This window comes from Chanos chanos, chromosome 6 (genome assembly GCF_902362185.1).
Source record: "Chanos chanos chromosome 6, fChaCha1.1, whole genome shotgun sequence".
NCBI lineage: Eukaryota > Metazoa > Chordata > Actinopteri > Gonorynchiformes > Chanidae > Chanos > Chanos chanos.
This window is the reverse complement of record NC_044500.1, coordinates 39200853-39226821: the sequence shown is the minus strand read 5'-3', so window position 1 is coordinate 39226821 and position 25969 is coordinate 39200853. Positions and strand designations below refer to the sequence as shown.

The 25969-nt window shown below is 41.0% G+C and overlaps 1 protein-coding gene across 1 annotated transcript; it reads right to left on the bottom strand.

The window, feature by feature from the left end:
- Positions 1–1080: 1080 nt before the first annotated feature.
- On the bottom strand, positions 1081–17145 carry cacna1sa (calcium channel, voltage-dependent, L type, alpha 1S subunit, a). Its single transcript, XM_030778343.1, is given in 44 exon segments — positions 1081–1287; positions 1459–1513; positions 2084–2118; positions 2120–2320; positions 2448–2573; positions 2688–2818; positions 3016–3117; positions 3249–3351; positions 3455–3551; positions 3769–3896; positions 3980–4139; positions 4252–4343; positions 4428–4493; positions 4635–4760; positions 4884–4910; positions 5245–5292; positions 5995–6078; positions 6173–6283; positions 6464–6622; positions 6774–6975; positions 7298–7444; positions 7557–7609; positions 7708–7815; positions 7910–7997; positions 8258–8364; positions 8458–8517; positions 8738–8867; positions 8979–9111; positions 9205–9274; positions 9475–9574; positions 9673–9787; positions 9946–10066; positions 10213–10420; positions 10605–10830; positions 10925–11085; positions 11251–11329; positions 11531–11676; positions 11916–12019; positions 12181–12386; positions 12588–12740; positions 12998–13140; positions 13241–13380; positions 15576–15681; positions 16958–17145. Coding segments are annotated over 44 exon segments (5352 nt in total).
- Between the last annotated feature and the right edge of the window lie 8824 nt (positions 17146–25969).

Genomic DNA, 25969 nt, shown 5'->3' with positions numbered 1-25969 from the left:
ATCTGTTATTGTCTACAGCACTGAGCAGGTGGGTGTGACTGAACAATTTGTTAAGTGCTTGTAGATTCCGTGTGATCTTACAAAACTCAGGAAAGAACATAATTCTGAGTTTAGATTCGTTGGCAGAAGTGTTCGTTACAATGAGGGTTTGTAATTGTATGGAATTTACAAAAAAGCTAATAGCATCATTGGTCTTATCATTAATTGTAACCTGTGTGCTACACATTGTATAAGGACATGATGTATGCTCAGTGTCATAAACTGATATTTTTTCGTGTTAAAACTTTGATTACGTGATCATGAAAGGAACCATGTTGTGATTAAAAAGAGAAAATCAACCTCAAAATGTCAGACAGTAACACTCACATGGTTCACATGCTTTATTCTGTTTATTCAGAGTTTATTCTCTTAAATTTAACGAAACATTTAAATTATCTGTGAGCTTTATTTCAAGAAAATAAGATACCTTTAAATATTTTGTAATCACCCACATTTGACATTGTGTCTAGTAACTATTTAATTATTATCACAGTATGAATAAATAATGTGGACAAAAAAGGACATACCGTCATTTAGTTTCAAAGAAAGTCAGTAACAAGAACATCTGAATCAAGGAAAGAAAATAACCCACAGAGTTTTGTTTTAAAAAAGTTGTTCAGTACATCCAGCTCATCCAGAGGACATTTTTCTCTCTGCCTTGATTTACATCCTAATCCCCCAGCTTTAGGCCATAGCATCACTTAAAAATTAACTGTCAACTCAATCCTCGAAGGGTGACAGTAGTGATAGGCCTATCTGGATTTGAATAAAATCACTTCTGAAACAGTGTCTGAAGAGAACAGCTCTATAAATGTGCCAGAACCCTCGTCGCCGTTCCAATGCATAATGGAACACAGCTATTATGTTTCAGTTCTTGATCTCATCAAGGAGATACATTATCACGGTCAGCCAACCATAACCTTTCTCATTTTAAATGTGACCTGTCTTAAGTGTGGCATGTCATGCCTCAGTCATTAAGCCACATTCACATTGTATAAAGGTGACCATCACATGGACATACTATGCACAGTACCACACACTCTACACATGGCTGTCCATAGTTGCTGACATCATAGACTCTGATTGGCCGGTGGTAACACTCCATCCTTTACGTCTTTTTAAAATGGTCTGTGCTGCATTCTCCATGTCTGTCAGGTCCATGTGCAGAGCTTCAGCCATCTCCCGCTTTGTCACAGAAACAAAGCTAGGGTCATTTGCCAAGGTCTCCAAACCTCCTGCAATTAGGACCTGATGTTTTTGGGCAGAAAGTAAAGCAAAGGAGAAGAAGTAGAAGAAGAAGAAGAAGAAGAAGGCAGGAAGGCAGGATCAAAATGGTGCCCTGTTTAACTGATTTTGTTCAGTTGTCCTTGCATGCCATATGGTTACATATTAATATTATTTTCTGAGATTTCTGTTTACCTCCCGGATAAGCAGATCAGCTGCAGACACAAGGGCCTGTAGTCCAGCTGCCTCCCTGATACAGCGGCTGATCTGAAAATGCAACAAAATAATGTTATGATAAAATCATTTGTGCTCTGCACTTTATAAATTTGGAGATATTAATAATATTTGCAAGAATGATATAATCAAAGATCGTAAAACGAACTCATGAGCACACGAGTCACATTTGTGAGCATTATTATACCTGAGTGCCATCAGCTGATTCAAGGCTGTTTTCAACCGGGAAAAGAGTGGGATATCCTAATGGAAAAGAGAACACAGAGGAAGAAACTAAATATATATGGAAAGTTCAGGAATATTTTGCATTCTGTTAATTTAAAAGGAAATCTGTGAGGGGGATTTCAGATATCATTGTGTTTTTAAGTTGGTTTTCAAATGATCAAATGGATAAACACATTTTTAGATCAGACCTGATGAGTAATGTTGATGTGTCTTGCTGAAAGGATTGATTGTTGAGCTCAAGGGACTGGTCTGAACATATCTCTCGTCTTCATGGGTAAACCTAGATTATTAGTTAGTGATAGTAAAGGCACTCATGTCATGTTCCCTATTAACACAAATCCTTCTAGGCACACAAATACACAAGAGTGCTTTAAAATAGAGCTCACACTTACCATTGACTACCGTTATTGTTTACATTGTTGTTGTTGGTGTTTGTGTGGTAATGCTGGTAGGAGGGTGAGCTAGGGGATGCCTCAGCCTCCTCTGGCTTGCTGTCTGCAATTTGCAGAGGGCGTTGGCTGGTCGCTTGGTTTGACAGTGGCGACCCATGCTCCATACTAAACGGGTCCACATGGTTCCCAAAAAGACCTCCTGCTCGCTGTTTACAAGGCAAATATCCAGTGGGACAGAAACATTCATGAATTAAGTGGTACAACTTAAACCAACATAAACACTTTCGCTTCCTATTCTTTGTCATTCAGGGTTAACAGTCCTTGTCTACTCACTCTGAAGACGTTTTCCTCGGCTGCCTCTTCCATGGCGCGGTCCATCTCTTCTTCTGCCATGAGGTCTCCTGAGATCGCCCTCTGTAGTTCTGGAGCAGCCTCCTCCTCAATGGTTCGGAGGCCAGCCTGAGAAATGAGTGGAGGAGGACAGGTGAGGACTGTGCAGGAAAAAAAAAATTCAATGCGAAAAGAGACATGCTGGACAGTTGTTTTTGATCAAGTGGAGATGCAAGAGGTTACCTGTATCTCCGTCGTGTTTTTCTTTTTGGTGGGGCGATAACCGTAATACTCCTCCTGACGCTTCATAAACTTTCGGAAGTGATCTTGGATCAAGAAGGTGGCATAGAATTTCCCCACAGTCACCTCATCATCTGAAATGAAGGATTTATTAAATGCAGACAATTCAAAGACACGCATCAAAACAGACAGCTGCATTATAATAGAACACAAACATGAACACTCAGACTATTCTTTGACTGAGAAAAATAGATGTTTGACAGGATGGACAGTTGATGCACGAATTCCAATTTATGTAGTTAAAATTTAACTCCTATGAGGTATCGCTCACCTCCAATGGGTGGAATGACCTGGTCCAGTAGCTTCATACTTGTTCGTTTCCAGATCTTCTTAATAATTGCCCTTAGCTCTTCATTTGCTTGTTCAAAGTTACCTAAACCATTTGACAATAATCCACATCCAGCATTACAGTATGGACCATGGATACAGATGGTACATACACGAACACTTGGATGCTCATCATGTCCATGACTGTGTGTGTTAATAAAGAGGGAGTAGATTTACCTTCAGTTTTAATCTTTAGGGCTGTTCTGACCAAGGCAAACAAAGTAGCATTAAAGGTGACTGTACCATCGCTGTTTAGAGGCATGTTCATGGATACCAGCCTCTGGGAAAATACAAAGCAAAAGTTACAGAATTAGAGAATTCTGAATGGAAATTAGACAACCTTCTGCCCTCTTTCAGTGATAGAGCTTTTATGAGTATCTCACCTTACAAGCTACACGGTGTGGGCAGAACTTTCCAAAACCTAGAGGTGGTTGTATTCTCCTCAGCAGTGTCACCACGTCAAGATGTTTGATTCTCCCACTTTATCAAGATTGACATGAAATTAAACAATGGAAAATTAAATGTCAAAAGTAAGTGAAATGAAGAAATTTTTAAATGTTCAAATACCTGACTTTAAGTAGAACCAACAACTGATTTTCTAAGATAATATCCTCTACAGGGAGGAAATTAATTGCAGATGAATTCACAATTTAGTTGCCTTTAAGAAGCCTGGAACTTCATAAACTCTTTTACTCACGTGGCTTCTGGATCATATTCTGCCCAAATTTTTTTAAACTCATCCAAGTGGTGTGGTCCCAGTATGGACCAGTCTCGAGTTAGGTAGTCAAAGTTGTCCATGATTACTGCCACAAATAGATTGATGATCTGCAGTGAAAGATATTTAGTATAAACACTCGCGTGTGTGAACATTGGCTTTAAATGTAATAAATGTTGTATGTTTGTCTTACCAAGAAAGCACAGAGCATGTAGAAGCTCATGAAGTAGAGGATGGCAAAGTTGGCACCACAGGTGTACTCCTCTCCTGGAAGGTAGTCTGATTTAGGGTCACAGCGTTGCCCATACATACAGCCCAGCATGACTTCCTGCCAGGCTTCACCTGTGGCACACCTGCACAAGTTCAGGTAGGCTTCAGTAAAACCGGGTGAATATATTCTGATGTGTGCAAAGCTTACAAACCAATGAAGCAGTGAGTTGCACATGGTCTAGGTGGTGTTCTCACCTGAAAAGCACTAGGACTGCCTGCGGAAATGTCTGGAAATTGCTGTTCCGGTTTATCTGTGTGCCGTCTATTAGCGCAATTTTACCAAACACCTGTAAAAACATGGACTTGTGGTCAGTTTACACATGCCTGCAGGCTTATCTCCAGGTGATGGCAAAGATTAATTTGGTCTTTACCTGCATCCCAATGACAGCATAGATGAAGAAAAGCATCACAATGAGTAGGGCCACATAGGGAAGGGCCTACAGTGGATGCAAAAATAGGTCAGAAATCAGACATGTGAATAGCAAGCTATGCATTGATTTCTGTATTGCAGTTTGTTTCAAGGCTGATTCATCATTTATCTGTTGTGCTAGATTAATTGTCCTCATTGAACAACGTACCTGGAAAGACTTAATAAATGTCCACAGTAGATTTCTGATTCCCTCAAAGCGATTCAGAAGTTTCACAAGACGCATAACTCGGAAGAGACGGAAGAATGTGATCGACACACGAGCATTTTCTGACTCCTGTGGAGATCAAAATCAAAAACAGTATTTAGAATTTAGAATTTACCTCAACATAATATAGTTAATGAACTTATTCAGAACAACAGAAACACACGGTAGGAAATTAAGATGGAAAATACTTACAGCTATAGCTTGCATTGGATTCACCTCCTGACAAAGTAAAATACAGTTGTAGTTGAAATATTTCCTTGTGGACACAAATCAATAGTTTCATTTTCAAATATGATAGGTGTTAAATCGTTGACAAAGTAGTGGAGTTCTTTGACTATTAAATGCACAAGGGAAAATGTTTTCCTTTTTTTTTTTTTTTGAAAGTGTTTTTCTTTAACATTTAATATATATGTATTTATATATCAATATTTAATATGCATGCAAAATTTCTGTTATGCAATGGATGAAGTTTGAATTTGCTAATACCACTTTGTAATTCCTCCAGTTAACAACTCTGACTGGGAGAATGCATGAAGTGCTGATAGACACTTACTGCACATCCATGGAGACAGTAGAGTCCTCCTTGTGAGGCCAAGGCAGCCTGTAAGAGGAAAATGAGAAAATGGGAGGTGGATGAACTTTTACGAGAGAAAATATCGGGGCTCTGTGGGACACAGTGGTGGTGCCAAGCCAAGTATCAGACATGGGTGTTTGTGCTGAGTGCTCAGGAGAGATGGACACAGAGACAACATGAGGGGGGAGGGAGAGAGTTCCTCTCAAGACAAAAATCCCGACGGCATCTCAGAGAGAATAAGAAAAGCTTTCCACTCCATTATGGAGCTGGATACAGTCGCTGGCACAAATTGGCTTATGAATGCCTTTGATATGACCGTCTGCTTTTGGGACAGAAATGAAAGCATCATGAGCACACGGCAGGAGGTGGAGGAGAATGTGTGGATGAAGGAGGCAATGCATGGGAGTATGGAGCACTGTAATGGGATGTGTGTTGGAATGACTCTGTAGATTGTGTGACCAATACAACAGAGCAGTGGATCAGACTGAGGCATAGCTGGGGGAGATACACTTAAAGGTACTGACCATCTCGTCTGTGCTAGAGTTGGAATGAAGAGCTGACAGGGGTGCCTGGTTTGTGTGTCTCTGGACCGGAGTATTGGAAAAACACATTCCAAACTCAATCATCCAACTCAAAATAAAACTCTCAGCATTTTCTCAGTAACCATGTCAGTGTGATTTTACCGGTTAGAAAAAAATGGAAAATGTTAGTCACCGCATTGATACTTACATCAATCTCACTCAGTATGACGTCAACAACGCTGCCAACAACAATGACAAAGTCAAAGACATTCCACGGGTCTCCAAAATAGCCCTGTCAAGGTGAAGGGACATTCAGTGAGGAGGGTTTCAGACCGTAAAACACTTTCCATTGCTCAGTCTGGAAAAAGGTTCCTTTGGTGTCTCACCTTAGCTTTGAAGGCCATGAGTTTGAGAATCATCTCCACAGTGAAGAGTACAGTGAAGATAACATTCAACATATCTGAGAGGTGAGTCACGTGATCAGACTGGTTACAGTGCTGGAGAGAAACAGAGTTTGGAAATGACAGACACTGACTGCCATTATCAACTATCTCTCTGTGTTATGATATTGTCATAAACAATGCCATAAATGCTGTCTGTATGTCATACTCAGATTTTCCATTGCTGACAAGAGATCATGTTTGTATGAGTGGTGGAGATGGTCACTGTGATCTTACCTGCATGCCCAGACACATGGTGTTCAGCATGATGAGGAGGAACATAAGATATTCAAAATAACAGGACGTCACTATGTACCACACCTGGTACTGGTACGGGTTCTTAGGAATGTAACATCGAAGAGGCCGGGCTTTGAGAGCGTACTGCACACACTGACGCTGAAATTCAAAGAGAGCAAGTAATGTTAATATGGGATCATTCAAAGCTAATTTTAGAGCGTGAAACAAGTTTTAAGTAAGTTTGGAATGTGTAACCAAGGAGTGAGTTCACTTGACCTGGTTTTAATTATTGTTGCGTTATGCAGTGTACCTGGTTCTTGTCCAGCTCACAGTTCTTGTATTCCTGCTCTCCTTGTTCCTGGAAGGTGACAATGACAAAGCCTACAAAGATGTTCATCATGAAGAAGGCGATGAGGATGAGGTAGACAATGAAGAAGATTGAGATCTCGATTCGATTGTTGTAGACAGGCCCTACATCCTCCATGTTTGAATCTATGGCCTTGTACAGCAGCCTAAAGACAGGGAGACAAGAGTTAGGTCTGTATGGTGTGACAGTATTTAGAGACTTGCCGTGTCCTGTATAGTCCTAGGTCAATGGCTTTCCACTGTCCTAGGGGCTCTCTTTGTTTCAGCTTAGCACCAGTGCACCTGATTCCACTGATCAACTAATCATCAAACTCTTGATTAAGTGAATTAGTTGTGATAATGGAGGGTTAAAACAAAGATGTGCGGGACAGGGGTCCCCAGGACTGGAGTTTAAAACCACTGTCCTAGGTGTATCTTATACAGAGATGTGTACAAAATGAACAATTATTTCCTGATTAAATGACATACTTCGGCCAACCCTCAAATGTTGATACGGTGAAGAGAGCCAGCATCCCATTCAGGACGTTGTCAAAGTTTAGGTCACTGTTAATCCACTCCCGCTTGCGGATGACCATGTCGTGGAGAGCATTCTCTTGGTACTTTATAAATGTTCCCCTTACAAAATAAATGTGAAGATTTTAAGTGGGACAAGATGTAGAGAAAGTCAAACTAAGACGTCTGATAAAGGCATTAAAATGAAAAAGAAGAAGAAAGAATGAAAACTTACTTGCACTCTTCTTCAGTCATCTTGAGTGGATCTGTGCAAGCGTAGAATTTCCCCTTCAGAAAAGAAAAATAAATTTACCCATAGCTCACTCTAATGTCTCAGCTCGATCCTCTGCATGAGACTTCTCATTCACTTCATGTCAAATACTCACTTTAAACAGCTGGACTCCTATGCAGGCAAACATGAAGTCAAGGAGCATGGTGACCAACACTATATTTCCAATAGTCTTGATGGCCACAAACACGCACTGAACCACATGCTACAAAAAGAGAGGAGAATATCAGCTTTCGCTTTAAACCCACATCAAAGCCTCAGGAGAACTGGAGATGAACTGGTGATCTGAATGGGATCACCTTAAGGCCTTTGGCTCTGTTTATAGCCCTCAGAGGTCTCAGGACTCTTAACACCCTCAGAATCTTCACCACGGAGATGGCACTTGACCTGCAGTGACAGGGAAAGTATGGGGACAAGCACACAAAACAAGTCTAATCTTGTGTGATTACAACAACACTATGGTTCCCCTAATCACCTCTGAGAAAACACCAAGATAATACCACTGAGTTAAATTGAAATTCTGTTGCATTGCAACTGGACAACAGCATTAGCAAACTGGAATTGGAAGACAATGTTCTAGTGATTAATTGCTGTGAAATGATTAAATGACACACAGTGGTGACAAGTACAAGTTTTTCCTCACTCACTCCATTCCCATCGACAGCAGAGAGACACCAACGACTATCAAGTCCAGGATGTTAAATGAATTGCGACAGAAAGAGCCCTTGTGTAGGATGGCACCATAAGTGGTCATCTGTGAAAGAAGGGAATGACAGAGGAATATTAAGTCAGTACGTTTCCACCAAAAGCTGTGCTCAAATATGGGCATGACTATGAATATTATTACCTTGAGCACAATCTCAGCTGTAAATACTGAGGTGAACACAATGTCCGCATAAGCCAGAACCTGTAGCAGAAATGAATACATTAAATTATCGTGATGCAGTGATGGATCTGTGTAGCAATGTGTCTGCAATGTGTACCGAGCTTACAAATATTACTAGCCAGCTATGGCCAACAAGAGCTGTACATTTCAAATTTCTTTCACTAAAGGCGGGGAATAATGGAGAAACCAGAGAAAGAAATAAAAAATTAGAAAGATTGAAGAGAAGTTGTCTCCGGGGCACCTGGTTTCTGAAGGACATAGGGTCAATAGGGTCCTCAGCAGCCAGAGAGATGCTGCTGAGCAGGATGAAGAGGAGGATGATGTTGGTAAATGTGGTGGCATTGATGATGCGATGACACAGCTTTCGAAACCTGAGAGTGGGAGAAGAAGAGATTCACTGTCAGCATAGACATTCTCTTACTTACAGAAGAAAAAAAAAAACAAGTAAATTGCCAAAAAAATTACTAAAGTCTGACACAGACTTATTTTGTGGTCCAAATATGAAGAAGGAGCTGGCTTCTGGCATTGGAACCACTGTCTCTTTTAGCTGCAGGTCTGCCATTGGTCGAGGTCTTGGACTCTGAGGAATCTCTGGCTCCTCCTCCTCATCATCACCTTTGAAATAAACCCAGAGAAGGAATGTCATGTAACATATCTCAGAATACCCTGGTAAATTTGAATCTTGTCCTGAACAAACTACAACTTTACCTGGAAAATCGGCAGGAGGAAAGGGGTCCTTGATTTCATTCACATTTGACTCAAATTCATCCACCTTGAGCTGTCAAAAGTACACATTAAAGTAAGTTAAACTAAAACCTCTGAATCAAACGTACGCTCATCACATATACCATAGTCTCATGTTGTAAAAAAGGTTATAGTGGTGTAACAATGTGTTATGACACCTGTAATAATGATACAAATCGATGTTAGCGTTATAATGTAGTCTTAAGTAGCAGTTGTCAGATTAAATGTACAGACCTTGGCTGTCGTAGGTATTCCCTCTGTTTTGGCTCTCTGGTCTGCCAGTTTCTTAGCCATCAGTGCTTTCTCCTCCTCGGCCTTATCTGGGAGGTTAGCTCTGAATGTAACAGGAGGAGTTGAGGAAGACAGATAAACTGTTAATTGGGTTTTCACATCAGGGTCTGCCAGAACTGATCTTCTGAACCTGTCAATTACCTTAGCAATTTTTTCCGCTTCTTCTCCTCTGCTTTCTCTTTCTGAGCTGAGGTCAGGCTCTCCGCCTCTGCTAGATTATCAACAGCAATGGCCAGGAATACATTCAGAAGAATGTCTGTATGATGAGGCTCAAGGCAAAAACTCAAATAATGTGAATATCTTTTATAAAGCCATACAAATACATTTCCAGTCTAACAAGCAGAAACACACACACACACACACACACACACACACAGAGTTACAGTATAATGACAGCAGTCGGATGAAAGATACAGTTTCCACAAACGAAGAGGATGATGAAGTAAATGCTGACAAGAATCCCTGGTATTGCTGGGCCACCGTGGGCCATAATGCCATCATACATCACGTTGTTCCAGTCCTCTCCAGTCAGGATCTACAGATGAGGAGAAGCAGAAATCTCAGTGTTCAGATTGAGTCGTACTGAATAATCAGAAAGCAGTGAGGCTCTGGTGATGCAAATGCACCATTTTAATAGAGCCTTAGTGGATATTTAATTGCATTCCATCATTTCACACACACCTGGAAGACAGTGATCAGAGCCTGGGGAAAGTTGTCAAAGTTGCTTCGCCGAATTTTCTGGTCAGGGAAGTTGAACTTTCCTCCAAACACTTGCATTCCCAGGAGAGCAAAAATGACAATGAAGAGGAAGAGGAGCAGGAGAAGGGAGGCAATGGAGCGGACTGAATTCAGGAGGGATGCCACCAAATTACTAAGTGATGTCCAGTACCTGAGACAAAGCCACAGAATTGTACAGATTATGGTGACTAAAACTGGGCATCTGAATGTCACAATATGACACAAAAGTATACCAAAGAACTCCTGACGCTAGTCAAATGACAATCAATCATGACTGAGAAGTTAAAGACTATTTAGGATCATTTTTAATGGGACTATTTATGTGTTGCACATACTTGGTGACTTTGATAAGGCGCAGCAGTCGAATGCAACGTAACACAGATATGCCCATGACGGACATGACATCCATGTGCACTAGGATGAGTTCCAGGATGCCCACAGAGACAACGAAACAGTCAAAACGGTTAAACAAAGACATGAAGTAAGATGGCAGGCCCAAGGCATACATCTTCAGGAACATCTCCACCGCAAACAGGGACAACAGCACCTTATTTGCGTTGTCTGTGGAAAAGATAAAAATATATCGTCATTCACTGAACGTCTTACAAAAATATGTAATGTAACATGACACAAATACAATTAGGTCATACTTGACCTTGTAGGTTAGTCAGGGACTCGGACTGCTGGTGATGCTCAGTGGCAATAGCCAGGGTGTTGAGGAAGACCAGCAAGATGACAAGCCAGTAAAAAAACTTGGATTTCACGAAGGTGCGACACTTTCTCCTGAAAAAACGGTTCCAGCGACGAGCACGACGTCTGAATGGAAACAAGATGTAAGTGCCTTATACAAATTTCACTGCACCTGTAGGAGAGTCATTTGCTGACCCATAACTGTTTTTAATGGGTTTCATGCTAATGAAACGTTAGCTGTTAAAGAGAACAGCTGGATGCTCAGCCTGTTAGAATGTTTGTTTTACTCACACATAGAACATCAGATGGTTGAGTCCTTCAATCTCAAACAAGCTCTCTTCTGAGCCCCCCTCAGTGAGAGGCAAAAGTCCTATTGAAGAAGCATTACATATGAATATACTGACTGTATTGTGCGTAGAGCCATATGTATGCTGCACAAATGATACCGCTCATTTTGATTTCAGACTGATTTTATAGCGTGTCTCTGAGCTCAAATTGAGTGAGAGGGCTGAGAAAAAAAACTATGATAATGAAATAGAGAACATAATGAATATTAAATAGTAAGAGGCACCTTGACCCTCCTGGTCATTGTCCATAACCTCGGCTTGGGTGATCCATTCCATATAGCCCTTCAGGTCCTCATCAAGCTGCTGCCGTTCTCTAAGCTTCTGGAACTCTCCGCTTCTTGAGCTCTTCTCTCGTTCTTTTGTGAACTCGCTGACACAGTGAGAGAGAGAGAACCAGAGGACATGAGAACATGTCTTTGATGATTTAAGCTTTAATACGTCATACAACACACCTCTTAAATGTAGCGATGAAATTATTCATTCATGCATGTCACAGATGACATACTTTAAAATATTGATCAAAGGAGCCTAACAGGGAAAGTTCAAATAGCACACAACTCCAGATCGATGAGTAATGTCGCACAGATTTTTCAGTCAGCATCAGCTTACCCACTCAGGACACCCAGGACTAGATTGAGCACAAAGAAAGAGCCCAGCAAAATGAGTGTCACAAAGTACATCCAGGGCCACTCCATCCCTATAGCATCGTTCACCTACACAGACAGAGGGAGACAATGGGAAGCGGAGAGGGGGAAGTAAAGAGGGATGGGGTGGGTGAAACAAACCCGCTTGTATTTTAACAGGTTATAAAGACTTCATTACTGAAGAATGCACGTGTTATAGCAGTTAGAACTATCTTGGTGCCAAGACTGACCCAGTAGAGGACGTCTGTCCAGCCCTGAGTGGTGATGCACTGGTACACAGTGAGCATGGAGAAACCCAGGTTGTCAAAGTGAGTGATTCCGTTGTTGGGCCCAGGCCAGCCTGCCCTGCACTCGGTGCCGTTCATTGTGCAGCGACGGCCGTTTCCTGCCTGGGCACAGGGGGACGCCTTTTCGTTCTCCACAGTGGCAATGATATCTTCATGAAAGAAGGTTCACAGTATTTCAATGACTTGGAATCAATACCGCATAAACACAGGTAGAGGAACTTTACGATAGCCTGATGCAGAAGAATGGTCTGGTTTTTTTTGTATGGATTATGTTTGTATGGATTTGGAGACTGCAGTATCCAGTGTTGGTATAGATTAGGTGTCCATTTCTGCTTACAGTAATTTCTTACCAGTGCCAGTGTAGTAACAGGTTTTGTGCATCTTGCACTTGAAGAGCTCTAAGCCTGCTATGGCATAGATGGTGACCATGAAGAACACCAGCAGGGAGATATGGAAGAGGGGCAGCATGGACTTTAAAATGGAGCTCATAACCACCTGAAGGCCTAGGGTAAAGACACAAACAGATTTTCACAAAGTTGATGAAAGATATGTAGATTCAGTAGATTTCTAAAGTTTTTTTCATTGTTGTTATTCCCATCAATGCAGGCTTAAAGACGTAGACTATTTTACATAGAATGAAAATTTAAAGGGCAGGGTTAAGGTAAGAAATTGTCTACGACCTAGGTTCGGTTTAGTACCATACTTTGTCAACGACACAAACAGTGTGCAGCGTAGACTCTCCTGTTTCCGCTAAACTTACTGGGGACCCCTGAGACGAGTCTGAGTGGCCGCAGGACCCTGAAAGCTCTCAGGGCCTTCATGTCAAAGCCCCCTCCTTTCTGCTCCACTGGAGCCTCAACTCCACTGATGTTATTGATGAAATCCACAACTATGGTGAAGAGCCTGAGGAGGAGAGACCACAGACCCGGTGAGTTTCATCAGAAGTATGTGAAATGCACCATTATGTATGGTGTTTAACTCTAATTTGATTATGCGTGCTTACCCCATGGTCACAATAACAAAGTCTAATATGTTCCAGCAGTTCCGTAAGTAGGCGTCTGCGTGGAAGAGTAATCCGTACGCCACTATCTTCAGGAAGCATTCCAGTGTGAAAATGATCAAGAAAATATATTCCAGGCTTTCCTAAAAAAAAGTCCACCACAAAACAATATTAGTCATCATTTATTTGACAAAACTTAATTTAACTTAACAGATTCACGCCATAGCTTCACCATTACATGAACGCTGACTATTAACACAACGTCAGCGAAATGTTAAGTCTTGGTTATATTCGTCTGTATCTTTATGAAGTGTCATGACCCTGTATATGTATGTCTTAGAAGGGAGACCTGTAGGGACATAGTCTGTCATGTCACCCGTCTCCTGTTACAGGACTGGTATCCATTGAATAACATACATGTGCTACGCCGCAGATTCCCAGGCATTGGTGTCTTTCTTACTATAGTCCCCTCTCTTGTATTCCTCATGGCACATCAAGATCAACCAGACATGGTGTTAATAAGAAAATAGATCTCTCAGCAACATTGTGATCTATTTCAGGTTTGATACTTTATTTGGAAAACGAAGCTCCACTTGTTTAAAATGGGCATATGTGTTGGAGTGATTAGATATTTATCTGGGGCACCACTAACAAATACATACACTCATTCGCGTGCACACTCATAGACAATGGTAGGCACCATACATACGAACACATCACAGCCTTGCCATTAACCAGCAGAATCACATAGTCACACGTATTGATTACTCAAAGGGCCGTCGTGGCATTATCACACGCCATCCGTGTGTGTTGTGTGGATTCAGAGATGGTCTAAATATAAAGCCTTTAGACACACAGGCAAAAAAAAACGAGAGAGTGTTGGCAGGAGCACCTGCTCGTCTCAATCACCTGGGTCAAGGACATTCTGCAGGGCCACTCACACCCACACTGTGCACGCTACAGGGGGGCGTTTATAAAGCTCCAGTCATTCCTGTGGTGTGAACAAAGCTCCCTTCTGTTGCTTTACTGGAGAAGCCGGCCAGGAGCTAAATTCACACTCACAATGATATCAGCTTTACTATGCTCCACTTTACTAATGTCCTCGCAAACTCACATTCCATTGGTGACCTGCAACGTCAAACCAGACTGAAAATGGAAACAAAGATTTCCATCAAAAATATGTTTTGTTTTGGGGTTTTTTTTTGGTGGGGGGTTTGGGATTGGAGTAATTCCAATGTACCAGATCTCCTCATATTTTAATTACAGTTTAGCTTGGCATATTTCACTCAGTAGTCAACCAAAAAGTAAACAGACATATTGTGAAATATTTTGGCATACTGTGACATAGTAAACATAGTCTATTTCTGTCTACATTCTTTGTTATACTGTGTCAGTGAACAAATTGTATTTTCCTGTCTGATAGAAACTACAAACCTTTTTTATTACAAAAAAATCATCTCATTTGAGCAACACAGTTTACGTTTTGAATGTTGTATGCACAGTATATCAAATTTCTGCCCCAAAACAGGTTGGTACATACCTGCTGGTATTATGTAACAATTAGTGCTATGTCAGTCATTAAAGAGTCATATTACTTATTTGGCCCCTGGGTGAATCTTGCCTTATACAAGGAATGATGATGTATGAAAGTCAATATTGACTTTCTCATTTAACACAGAGTAAGAGCAGCACATTGTGTGGACCAGTCAATATCACTGAATTGAAGATGAACTCAAACTTCTGTACAGTAAATAGGTGTTAAGACATAGGTGTCATAGTTAACAGAAACACAATCTTACTGAAGAATGCTCTGTGTGTGTGTGTGTGTGTGTGTGTGTGTGTGTGTGTGTGTGTGTGTATGTGTGTGTGTGTGTGTGTGTGTGTGTGTGTGTGTGTGTGTGCGTGTGTGTGTGTGTGTGTTTAAGAGAGAGAGAAAGAGCTGGGAGGTGACAAGGATTTTAGTAAGTCAGAGCAAACAACAGATATCCCTTGTTAAAGTTTGTGAAGGCACAAACTGGATAGTGATGGTTAGTTGCATTAGCCTTGCCAAATAGCTCTGGCCAGAGTAACTGTTGGTAGATGCCTCCGTGTTCTTTAGCCCATGCTAACTGAGTCTTGTGTACATTCCACCCAGAGTTCCTCTGGTCCCCTGGTTTATTCACAGTCCCTCCAACCCAATTCCACGGCACAGCCTGAAAGGCTCTGTATCTACTGCCCTCTCTGTCACAGCTACTACAGCTGCTTTATAACTAGCTATCTTAGTGTGAGCAGTCTGCCTAACTGGTGGAGCTCTGGCTTCCATGCCACCCAGTTTGATCAAGGTGTTGGGGACACTTACCAGGTTACTGTTGGTATTGTTGGTGTCTTCCTCTGGCATGGGCATAAAAACAGCCAGTGCCACGCAGTTGGCAAAGATGGTCAATAGGATGATGATTTCAAAGGGTCTGAGATCAGAAGTCATGGAAAATTAACTGAGGGGGTTTTGAGGTTTTGTTACGTGTTATAAATATACAAAGGATGTAATGTTCTTAATGCTGATATTGGTATAACTGCTATTTAAATAATATTTACATCTCATGTTTAGATTTAGATGTTTGTATTTATGGAATTCAATCAAATGTCATCCAAATGGATAACCGTCACTGAAGCAGAAAAGGACAATGAGAAAAGCTGTGCTGAGACCATATTTGGCCAGAAAGATCAACTTTTGCTCACTCTACAATACTGTGGTGGTAGACCATTGAGAATAGAAAAGATGAACTCATCTGTACATGTCATTTGATATATATGAATTATACTCTATATTTTAACACAGATGTCTAACTACCAACTGCACTTCTAAACAGTTATACTCATATTTAATGAGTCGTGTTTAAAGGAAACTGTCTTTAAAACTTTGGAGATAAATAATTATCAGGAAAACCTGAACAAGCATTTTCAAATCCAAAAGTAAAAATTTCTCTGAATCTAAAAAGACAAATGTTCAGATACGTTCAGGTGACGACATGGCTTTTACTATAGAATTTGACCTTGTTGTGTTGTCGCCTTTGATCAGGAACTTTATCACTGAAAAGCCAGTCATTAGTATTTGCTCCCTGTGTATGTTCAAAGAGACTCACTGATAGATCACGCTTGGTTACTGTCCAAGTCTGTTATTGGGGTCTGTGTGACAGACAGAATTCTATCAGCTTAGTGTGTCTGTTTTTAGGCTCTGACCAGAGAGGACAGCTGCTCCCCTCAGAATACCATGATGGAGTTCGTCTTTTACGGGTCCACATGTCCACATTTCAATCTACAGCTGAAAGTCCATAGTCACACTCAAAAGTAAACATCCAAATTAAAGATCTCTCGTCAAACAAGGAGCATCACACTCTCCTGATACCAGTCTGTAAAATGTTTACATTACGACATAGGTTTATTCTCCTCCTACATAATAACAATATCTCTCAGTGGGTCGTTCGCATGGTCCCTGTACTGCCTCGTGGAAGACATAAGTACCATCTCTACAAAGTCTCTGAAGAAGTTTCCATTTCTTAAAGTCAGGTTAGATTTTTATCTGAAGAAAGCTTGGAAATATTAATAGCAGATAAACTGTCCAGGTCCATCACACGTATTTAAATCAACTCCACCTGACCCATCCAACATGGACCAAAATACATCAAATGACCATATAACACGATGTGGATCGACCAAAGTACCGAGGAACATCAGAAAGGATACTTCCACTCCACAACGCTTATGCAGGCCTTTCGGAAGGGGTTCTTCAGCGTGAGGAAGAAGAGGGAACGGGCAGGCCGAGGGTTTCCGCCTGTCGCCTGCAACTTCTTCAACTTCTCCCTCTGCTTCCTCTTCAGCGTCTCCTCGTCCATGATAAAGGAGCTCATGGGGGCCTCTTTGCCTGCCTCCATCTTGTTTGAGCTGCAGTGTTAAACTCCCTGTCCTGATGGTCCTCACTGGAGTGTGCAGCAATAGAGTGCCTGTGCTCTGGTGTATGAGCACTGGTATGAGGTGCTGTATGTCCCCAGAGGCCCCTACTTTTCTGTCTCTTCTACCCTTCTCCCGCTCTCTCTCCCTCTATCCGCCCTCTTTCTTTCTCTCTCTCTCTCTCCCAGTCACTTTCTCTCTGTCTTTTTCTTTCCCTAACTGTTATACTCTCCACTATGGGAGCAGGAGAGGACTCCTCCTCTGGGAAGGGATTTGGTCAGCAGAGCAGCTGGTTTGCTTAGAGAATAAATATAGACAATGATTGTCACTCAGTGTTGGGGGAGGAGGTGGTGGTGGTGGTAGAGGAGGTGTTACATGGACTTGGCCACAGATATGAAAGGACCTGCTTGTGAAACATGAAATTTCATTGTCAAAACAATGTTATCTGTACAAAGCCTTTTAATTACTGTAAACCATTTGTTTATAAGCTGTGATGGCCGCCAGTTTTTCGCAACTCCTTTCAACTTCTCTGTTGATTAGAGCATTGATGGAGAGTTCATGCAGTTACTGTTATCATGCTGGTTAGGAATTCATGGTCATCTCGCAATTAACCAAACAGCCGCCTCCAGTTTGAGGTCCAGCCCTAATCTGAACAACATCACATACATATATTTGCATACATGTATACCACATTTCCATACATATATGGAAATAGCACATGCTGTCCTGAGTTTTTAGTGTTTAAATGAGCTAAATACTTGCGAGTGTTCTTGTTCAAACACGGTTTGTTTGATATTTACAGTTCTTATTAAAGTTCTTGAGTCTGTGTCTGTTTCATTTCTCTAAATCTCAATTTGAGAGTGAAGATTGAAGGTATGGGTGCAACAAAATGAAAGTGGCAAAATCACAACAGTGGATATTATAGACACCAATATTTGTGTACAGTTTCACTTGAGTATATGTAACATGCCAAAAAGGGGATCCAGAACACTTGTGTACACCAAAGCTCTAGAAAACAAAAACATCTATTTGAAATTGCTGGTCAGAGACATTTGATATTGTTGTAATACACTAGCAAGTCAACTATACATAAGACGGAGCTACTGTACATACTTCAGAGCACAAACAAATTCAAAGTACATATTTCACAAACATTGGTAAAATACAGTTAAAAAAAAAAAAAAAAACATGGTGCAGTGGAATTTCAGACGTTTGAGATTTTTTGAGAATTTTTTTCTTTATGTCCTTCCATTTTCTGCCCATACTGATGAGCTTGTGTCTGTAGACCTTAGCTCCCAGAGCTCTCAGACTCCTCACTGTAGAGATCAGGAGAGGAGGAAACAGACAGTGAATGAGGAGATCCTCCATCGCTGAAGCCTAAGCTGTCTAGCCTGGAGGCTTTACTCTCTGGGCTTTCACGCTCCTGTTTCCCTTTGGATGGATGCCCTGCTACCAAGTCTTGCAGATACTTTATATAACGAATGGCAGCTCGCAGAGTTTCCACTTTGCTCAAGCGTTTCTCACCGGAAGCCCCCGGCAGGTGATCTCTTAGCTTAGCGTAGCCCTGGTTAACACACTTGACTCGCTGGCGTTCCCTCTCGTTGCGTTTCTGGATGAACGCAGGTTCGTAGGGGCACTCATACGCCCCGAATCGACTGTGGAAAGGTGGCAGGTAAGAAAGAAACGTGGGACCTCCTCGGTATGAACCATCAAAAAAACTTGGCTCTACCCTGGCAGGGTAGAAAAGGAACGGCACACAGTGGCTGATAGCATCACTACCCGAGTGTCGCTGCGAGCAGCTGTGATTTCCTCTGTGTGCACTAGAGGGAGCCATTTGACATTGGATACTGCCCCCGCTCAGGAAGCCATGCTGCTGTTCCACAAATGAAGGTGAGAAAGATGAGTTCATGATGGGGAGAGGTATCTTGCCCTTTCCAGATGAAAGCAGTCTGAATTTGTCTCTTGAGTAACGCCGATAATGATTAAAAAGAGTAAGTCACCTTTAAAAAATATGGTTTGGCGGTCTTACCTTGATAGACTTGTCCTGGCTGAACAAGACATTAATGTAAAAGAAGTAATTCACTCACAGGTAAGAAAAATCACCAGCACAATGCTATTTGGAAACCTTTAAAAGGTTGCACTAGTGGACTATCATCAGGACACATCTTCTCCACATCTTCTTTCAATTAAGGGAAAGAATTATGAGATTAACTTAAAGCCAACTTTAAATTCTGTTTAATGACGCCCCTTGAACATTGTTAAGGTTTCTCATCTGAGGACTTTTTTTTTCAGATGGATGTAGGGTCAGGTTTGAAATTCATCCCGATTTGTTGACTGGAATATACTCCTGCCTCGTCTTCTTGCTTCTTTCAGTTGCTGTTTAGATGATCAGAATAAAAAGCTTACTTAGACAAACACTTCCAGGCACCAAACAGAGATTTTAACATAAAGAGTTTGCACCAAAATTTTCAACAAGATGTACAATAAAAGTTGAGATTGAAAAAAGTAAGCTGAGATTACAAAGCATTGTAACACTTACAACACTTACTACTTATTCAGTAAATTATTATGTGATTACATTGTAACACTTAATGTTTTGGCTGTGCTTTGATTAGCCAATAGAAATGTGAAAAATGAAACATACATCGATATTATATGTACCCTGGGACATCGATCAACTCTCACTTAAAAACCAGCAATATTTGTCTTAGGTGTGAACCAGAATGATTATATTGTGGGCTTATCTCAGTCATCCTGAGGAAACAGACAAAGTGATCATTGCTTTCAGTGGCCAAGGGATTTATGAATTAAAAAATATACATGTGCCATTAATGCTATAAAGCTGTGGGAGCCATGAACATTTTAAATCTGAAGGCAGAACTGTAATTTCCCCCAATAATCTTTAAATGACTTTTAATCCCTCTTCAGTCTCTCTGTGTAAGGAGACAAGACTGGCTCTTTGACAGAGAGATGAGACAAGTGGAATTCCCCTCTCTTTAAAGATGGTGTTTGGTTTCCTAAAGAGATCGCGATGGCTGCCAAAAACATTTAATTCTTAAAACCGTCAAGTCGATCATTGGCTTTGACAGAGGTGTGTCTGGGATGATGTACCGATAACGCTGACAGCTAAAACAAAGTTCTGTAAACAGTTAAATTCAGCAAAATTAGATCAAATGTCTGTCACTGGTAAATTTGTGGATCAATCATTCTAAACATGAGAATTTTCCACATCCTCAACTTATCTGCGTAGAGACAGACAATCCCCCCACTACACATGTGAACATATTGTATTGAAGACTGATCAGATTTTTTTTTCTCTTTCGATAGATTTTCTTTGCTGTACAATTAGCCTGAACTGTGTTTTTAGAGCTACAGGTTACAGGTGTCTATTTTTTATAAATATACATCGCACAAATGTATGAACATGGACATCTGATACATTGCGTATGTCAATCCACTGAACTGACTCAAAATGAACATCTTTTGGTTTTCACTTGAGATTTCTCACGTGATAATCTGACTCCATCAAATTTACAAATGCGTCTAACAAATGAACAGATGTCAGTTAACTGACCAGAGCTCAGTGACTCACCTAATACGTGAGTGAGAACAGAAAAGCAGGAGGAAATGTTCTTTTATCTCCTAGTTTAGGTTTAAACTGATATCATTGCCAGTCATCACCATCAACAACAACAACGGGCCTTTGAAATAAGATACCTTAGCAGTTAAGCTTCGCGGCTGTGCATGCACGGTTGATACTTACTTTTTAGATTCGACAAAAGAGAAACAGAAACGGCTCTGTGTATGGTGGGAGTCTGTGGAGAGAGAGTGTTGAGAGTGTAAGGGCCGGCTGAGAGACTGTCTGTCTGTATTCCAGATCTGTGAGAATGCCTGTGCTCATGCTCCTCTTATTCACTCCTCAGTCCCACCGTACTCCATCAGCTCAGAGTGGAGCAGGAGAGCTGCATGCTCACTCCTTACCTCTTATTACCTCAAAGGGCCCCACCCAAATGGAAGAGGGGGGTGGCAGTATAGACGGAGAGGTGTGTGTGTGTGTGCGTGTGTGTGTGTGTGTGTGTGTGTGTGTGTGTGTATGAATATTTCAAAGGAAAGATGAGTCGCAGATACTTTTTATGTTGTGTATTTAAGTCCAAATTACAACACAGTGTGACATGGAAGAACTTGAGCCAGAGATGGGCAGCTGTAGCCTGTATTTACTGATTTCCAGTAACTGCTCCTCCTGACAGTTAAAACAGACACATCGTTGATTGCTGGTGCCAAAGGCAATGTCAGATCAGAAAAATCAAAAATCTTATTCAAGACAGCAGAGCAGTTTGTTCAGATTACCGTAGCAGGACTCATACTCCATGTACTTAAATGGAGATTGCATAAACAGACAGGTAAAGCCAGGTATCCAAAATGTAAACCGATAGCAAAACATATGGTATTATTAAATTAGAGAAAATACACAGTTGTAAGCAGGCGATTGTTAATGGTTTATGTTTAAATCATAAGATGGGCTGTTTATTGATTCATTCAGACCATCCACGAAGCAAGAAACTTTCACGGTCCAGTGTGGGCTATTAATACACCTCTTTAAGACTACTGAACAAAATGAAAGGCATGGAATATGTAATGAGCCCTGTCTGCATAAAACATAATTTGAGTGTTTGAAATCCTTCCCACATCCTGTTCTAATGCGAGACAGATAATATGTGGTGAGATAACATGTTGATTTTTTGGATAAAAAGTGATGACAGGCTGGTATGATAATGATGAATCGTGTGTAAAACGAGTGTATCTGAAAATGATAAACTGTTCCCTGGAGCTAACGTGTGTCAATCTCCAGAGTCTGTTTATCTGACAGATTTGAGCAGAACACTGACAAAACTTCAATCCTATTTATTTTTGTCCAGACCACTTCAACCGTTTGTTGACAACTTAGACAGAAATCTAACAGAATGCAGAGACTGTCAGAATTTTACCCTTTTAAACTCTTGCATGAGGTAACCTAACATCTCGAGAGGTTTCTAGCCAATTATAATCTCCATTTGTTCAACTGTTTATTTCCGTTATCATCGGTGTGATATAAACTGATATGGGATTTCCGTAGAAACACAAGACAGGTTTGGGCACATATTCCCTCTGCTTAGAATTTACTATGCCTGGTAACTGTTACTCTGCACAAGAGGCAGGTACTAATGCCATTAACAGTACTGACAGTGCCGAACACTATTTAGTTACATCCATGGCCTCCTTATTACACACTGAGCACACGCAAAAACTGAAAAGACTGCTAACCTCAATCATCGGCCTGTGTCAGCATGTGTGGACCGTCAGCATCAGTGGCACTGGATTCAGCTTTAGTTTCTGCACAGTCCTGTCTCGTGTTTAATCTGAAATTCAATTCCCTCTCTTCCATCAGCGGAATATGTCTCATAATTAGTATTTGAGCCTTTTTCTCTTCTTTTCTAATGTGTCTTGAGTGGAATATTGTATTCAGCTCGAATTTCAAAGCACAACTTTCCAGTAATGCGTTGTCATACTCTTCCTCTGAAACGTTTATATCTAAAGACAAAAGAGAGGCTGAGGCCAATCAGAATCGGTGCACTGTAAATATGCATGCCGCCCGGACTTTCGCTGGTTTTATAGACCTTATATATGTGCATATAAATGTGCTAAATGTTTTAGCAAAGCTTAACATCTGGTCTAAACTTCCAATAGAAGGAAACTACCTTTTTTTTTTTTTACTTTGGACACCTTGTACATTCAAAAGAACAGGAAAAAAAAACACGAAGTGTTTCCTTCTAACTGTCATTATCAACGGCAACAAATGTCACACAACCTTACTGTATCTACCTGTCAAAACACGAAGACCTCATTTGTTTTGGATAAAGGTTTTTTGGAGGAACCGTTGGAACTTAAGGGCCGTCTCTCATCGGCGGCGGATATGAACCAGAGAAAACAAGACACAACTGAACAGACGAGACAGCGTCACGGTACGGCCTGGAGCGTATATCACATACCAATAACACATCTATCAGACTCACGCTTCTCCATGTTTCCGTTTCTCATGGGCACTGGCCTGGCCTACTGATGCTGGAGAGAGGAGCAATCCGGGGAGGAAGCATTAGTGAAGCTGGAACCAGCCTTTGGGCATGTGTTGAGGTCACTAACAGTGATGTGTTTATGTGAGAATGAACTGACAAGTATTTCAGTGAGTCACAGCCTACACAAACCAAAAGGCTGAATGAAAGCATCCTACTGTGATCTTATTGTATTATGTACCGTACAGAGTACATCTGTGCTTATTCTCCCACATTCTATAGCTCTGTAACACTGGAGTTCCTTAAAGTGTAGAACAGGAGTAGCAAAATGCAACATTATGACTTATTCAAAAATTACTACCTGGTAAATGAATTATTATTAGTGTGTAACATAATGTATTATATCATAACATTCCTTCACAAACACACACCTGGCTCCACACACCTGCATAAGTGCACACCAAAAACATTATAATGTATTTTAGACATTATACATTTTATAACATTATAATGTTTTGATGTGTGCCTATGCAGGTGTGTGGAGCCAGGTGGGTGTTTCTGATGAAGCGATGACTTAAACACGCATACACATATGCACACACAAACACGCGTGTAGACCCGTCGGCCCGGACATGTCTCCTCGCTCTTTCAGCCATGTCATCCGACGTTGTAGCCGGAGCGCTGATGGAAATCTCAGCGTGTCAAGTGTGCGGTTTGGTTTTGGGGGCAAGCAGGATGAATCCATTGTAACCGAGCGGAGCGGTATGTGTGTGTGTGGTGACAGTGCCGGAGGTTAGATCATAGTCTTGTCACTCTGACAGGGTGTGGACAAGTAGATGGTTCTCTCTCAACTCCCAAACCACACAGAGCTGTCTGTCTACAGCACTCAAAAATCAGACGAGCAGAGGTAAGACGATCTCAAAAGAGCGAAGAGCACCGCTGCAGCACTTTGACACAGAATGTAAGATGAGGAAAGAAAACGCTTTGTGCATTTTTGGGGGTCAGGGAAACAAAATAATTTAGAAAAAAAAAAAACAAAAAACCATTTTAATCCCTCAGCAGACACGTTTTTGGTAACAAAAAAAAAGTGTTACAACAAGAACAACACCAACATAAAAACTGTGTAAAACTGTTATGTGATATGTGAGTGTTATCTGATATGTGAAACGTCTTGTCCTTTTTTTTTTTTTTTTTTTTTTTTTTTTTGGCTGACCCTTTGGGATAAATTTAGTGGGAGGAGGCGGTGGTGGAGTTTTGGAGGGGTAGTGGAGTGTATGTCTGTTCTCCTCTACCTCACACCAGATTCAGGCGTACCCTGTCAGGATGAGACCTGTGCTATAATTAAGACGCATCTTCCCTGGTTGTACTGTACTGATGTGCCTTTGATGTAGAGTCCCCGTGTCCGTTTGGAGAGGATTAACCTGGTAAAAGTGTTCGTATGTGCGTATTGGTGAATATCTGTGTGAATTCTGTGTCTGTATACATCCCAGAGACTGAGTTCACACGAGGTTATTTGATTGGGTACAGAAACGAGAGAATGGGAACACGGTTGCTGGACTTCACCAGCTTGCCACAGACAAAAATAGATCTGCAGCATCACAATGATAACTGTTTTACAAGAAAGTGTTTTAAGTAACCACAAAAAAAAATCATTCAGACCAAGTAAAGGCAGTAATTTCACAAAAATATCTACTGCAGACAGACACATGGCTTTGGCTGTCAGGTTTGTTAGAATTTAGAATCCTCTTGAGAGCAAAAAAAAAAAAAAAGCCTCAACAAAATGTAAACAGCTGCCTGTGGTCATAATTTTCCTTGCCTGCCTTTGCTTTGCCGGCCTAAGTGGCTGTACTAATAGTCCTCTACAAAAACATATGCACATGATAAGAACATACATCAAATCCGTATAAATCTGAGAGAGACTTATAATCAGAATTGTATGCAGACATTAAAAGCTTCATTTAAAAAAAGAAAAAAAAGAAGAGGCCTCATTACTTCTCTGAGTCACCTGAGGTAGAGTCCTGACATAAATTAAATGAGAAACAGCAAGACGAGAGAGGCTGTCTCTGAAGAGATGTGTTGTGGGTTTGTTTTTTAGTGGTTGATCAGACACAGATAAGATGATGAATAGAATTCAGGCTTGAACAAGTTGAGGGTCTGATATGTCCTTAGGCCTCAGCAGCACTTTGAATGTAGCAAAACATGCCAACTTACACTTCAGGCCTCGTCTGATGATAGCGTTGGCAGTGATAACGTGTGAGTATGAGTCCTGAACCTGTTTGTGTACAGTCTCTAAAAAAATTTACATAATGGTTTGCAGCACTAAACTATACTGGAAATATTTTTATGAGCCAAAACAACATTAGGGTACTTGCCCTATGTAAAGCCTGGAAGGACATGCCACTCACAGTAATTATTTACCTGTACTGCCTCCTGGTGTTCACTTAACTCATTTAACATGCGTAAGTGAGCAGTTATGAAGGACTGTGATTGTTTGAACTATGAAATTAGGCATTTGATGGAAGAAATTTGAAGCACAGCCCATTAGGAGTATGACTATGACGATCCATTTTTTAGTTTACTGAATTTAGCGCTTTGTTTTACACAGTTTTTCCTCATACTTTTCACATAAAGTTCTAATTTTTTCCCCCTTAATGGACCCCTCCCATTTTGTGTGGGACTATGCCGATCGTATTGTGATCATAAGCATAAGGATTATCCATCGATCCTAAGACGTCTGCTTTACTGACGCTAAATATTGAAA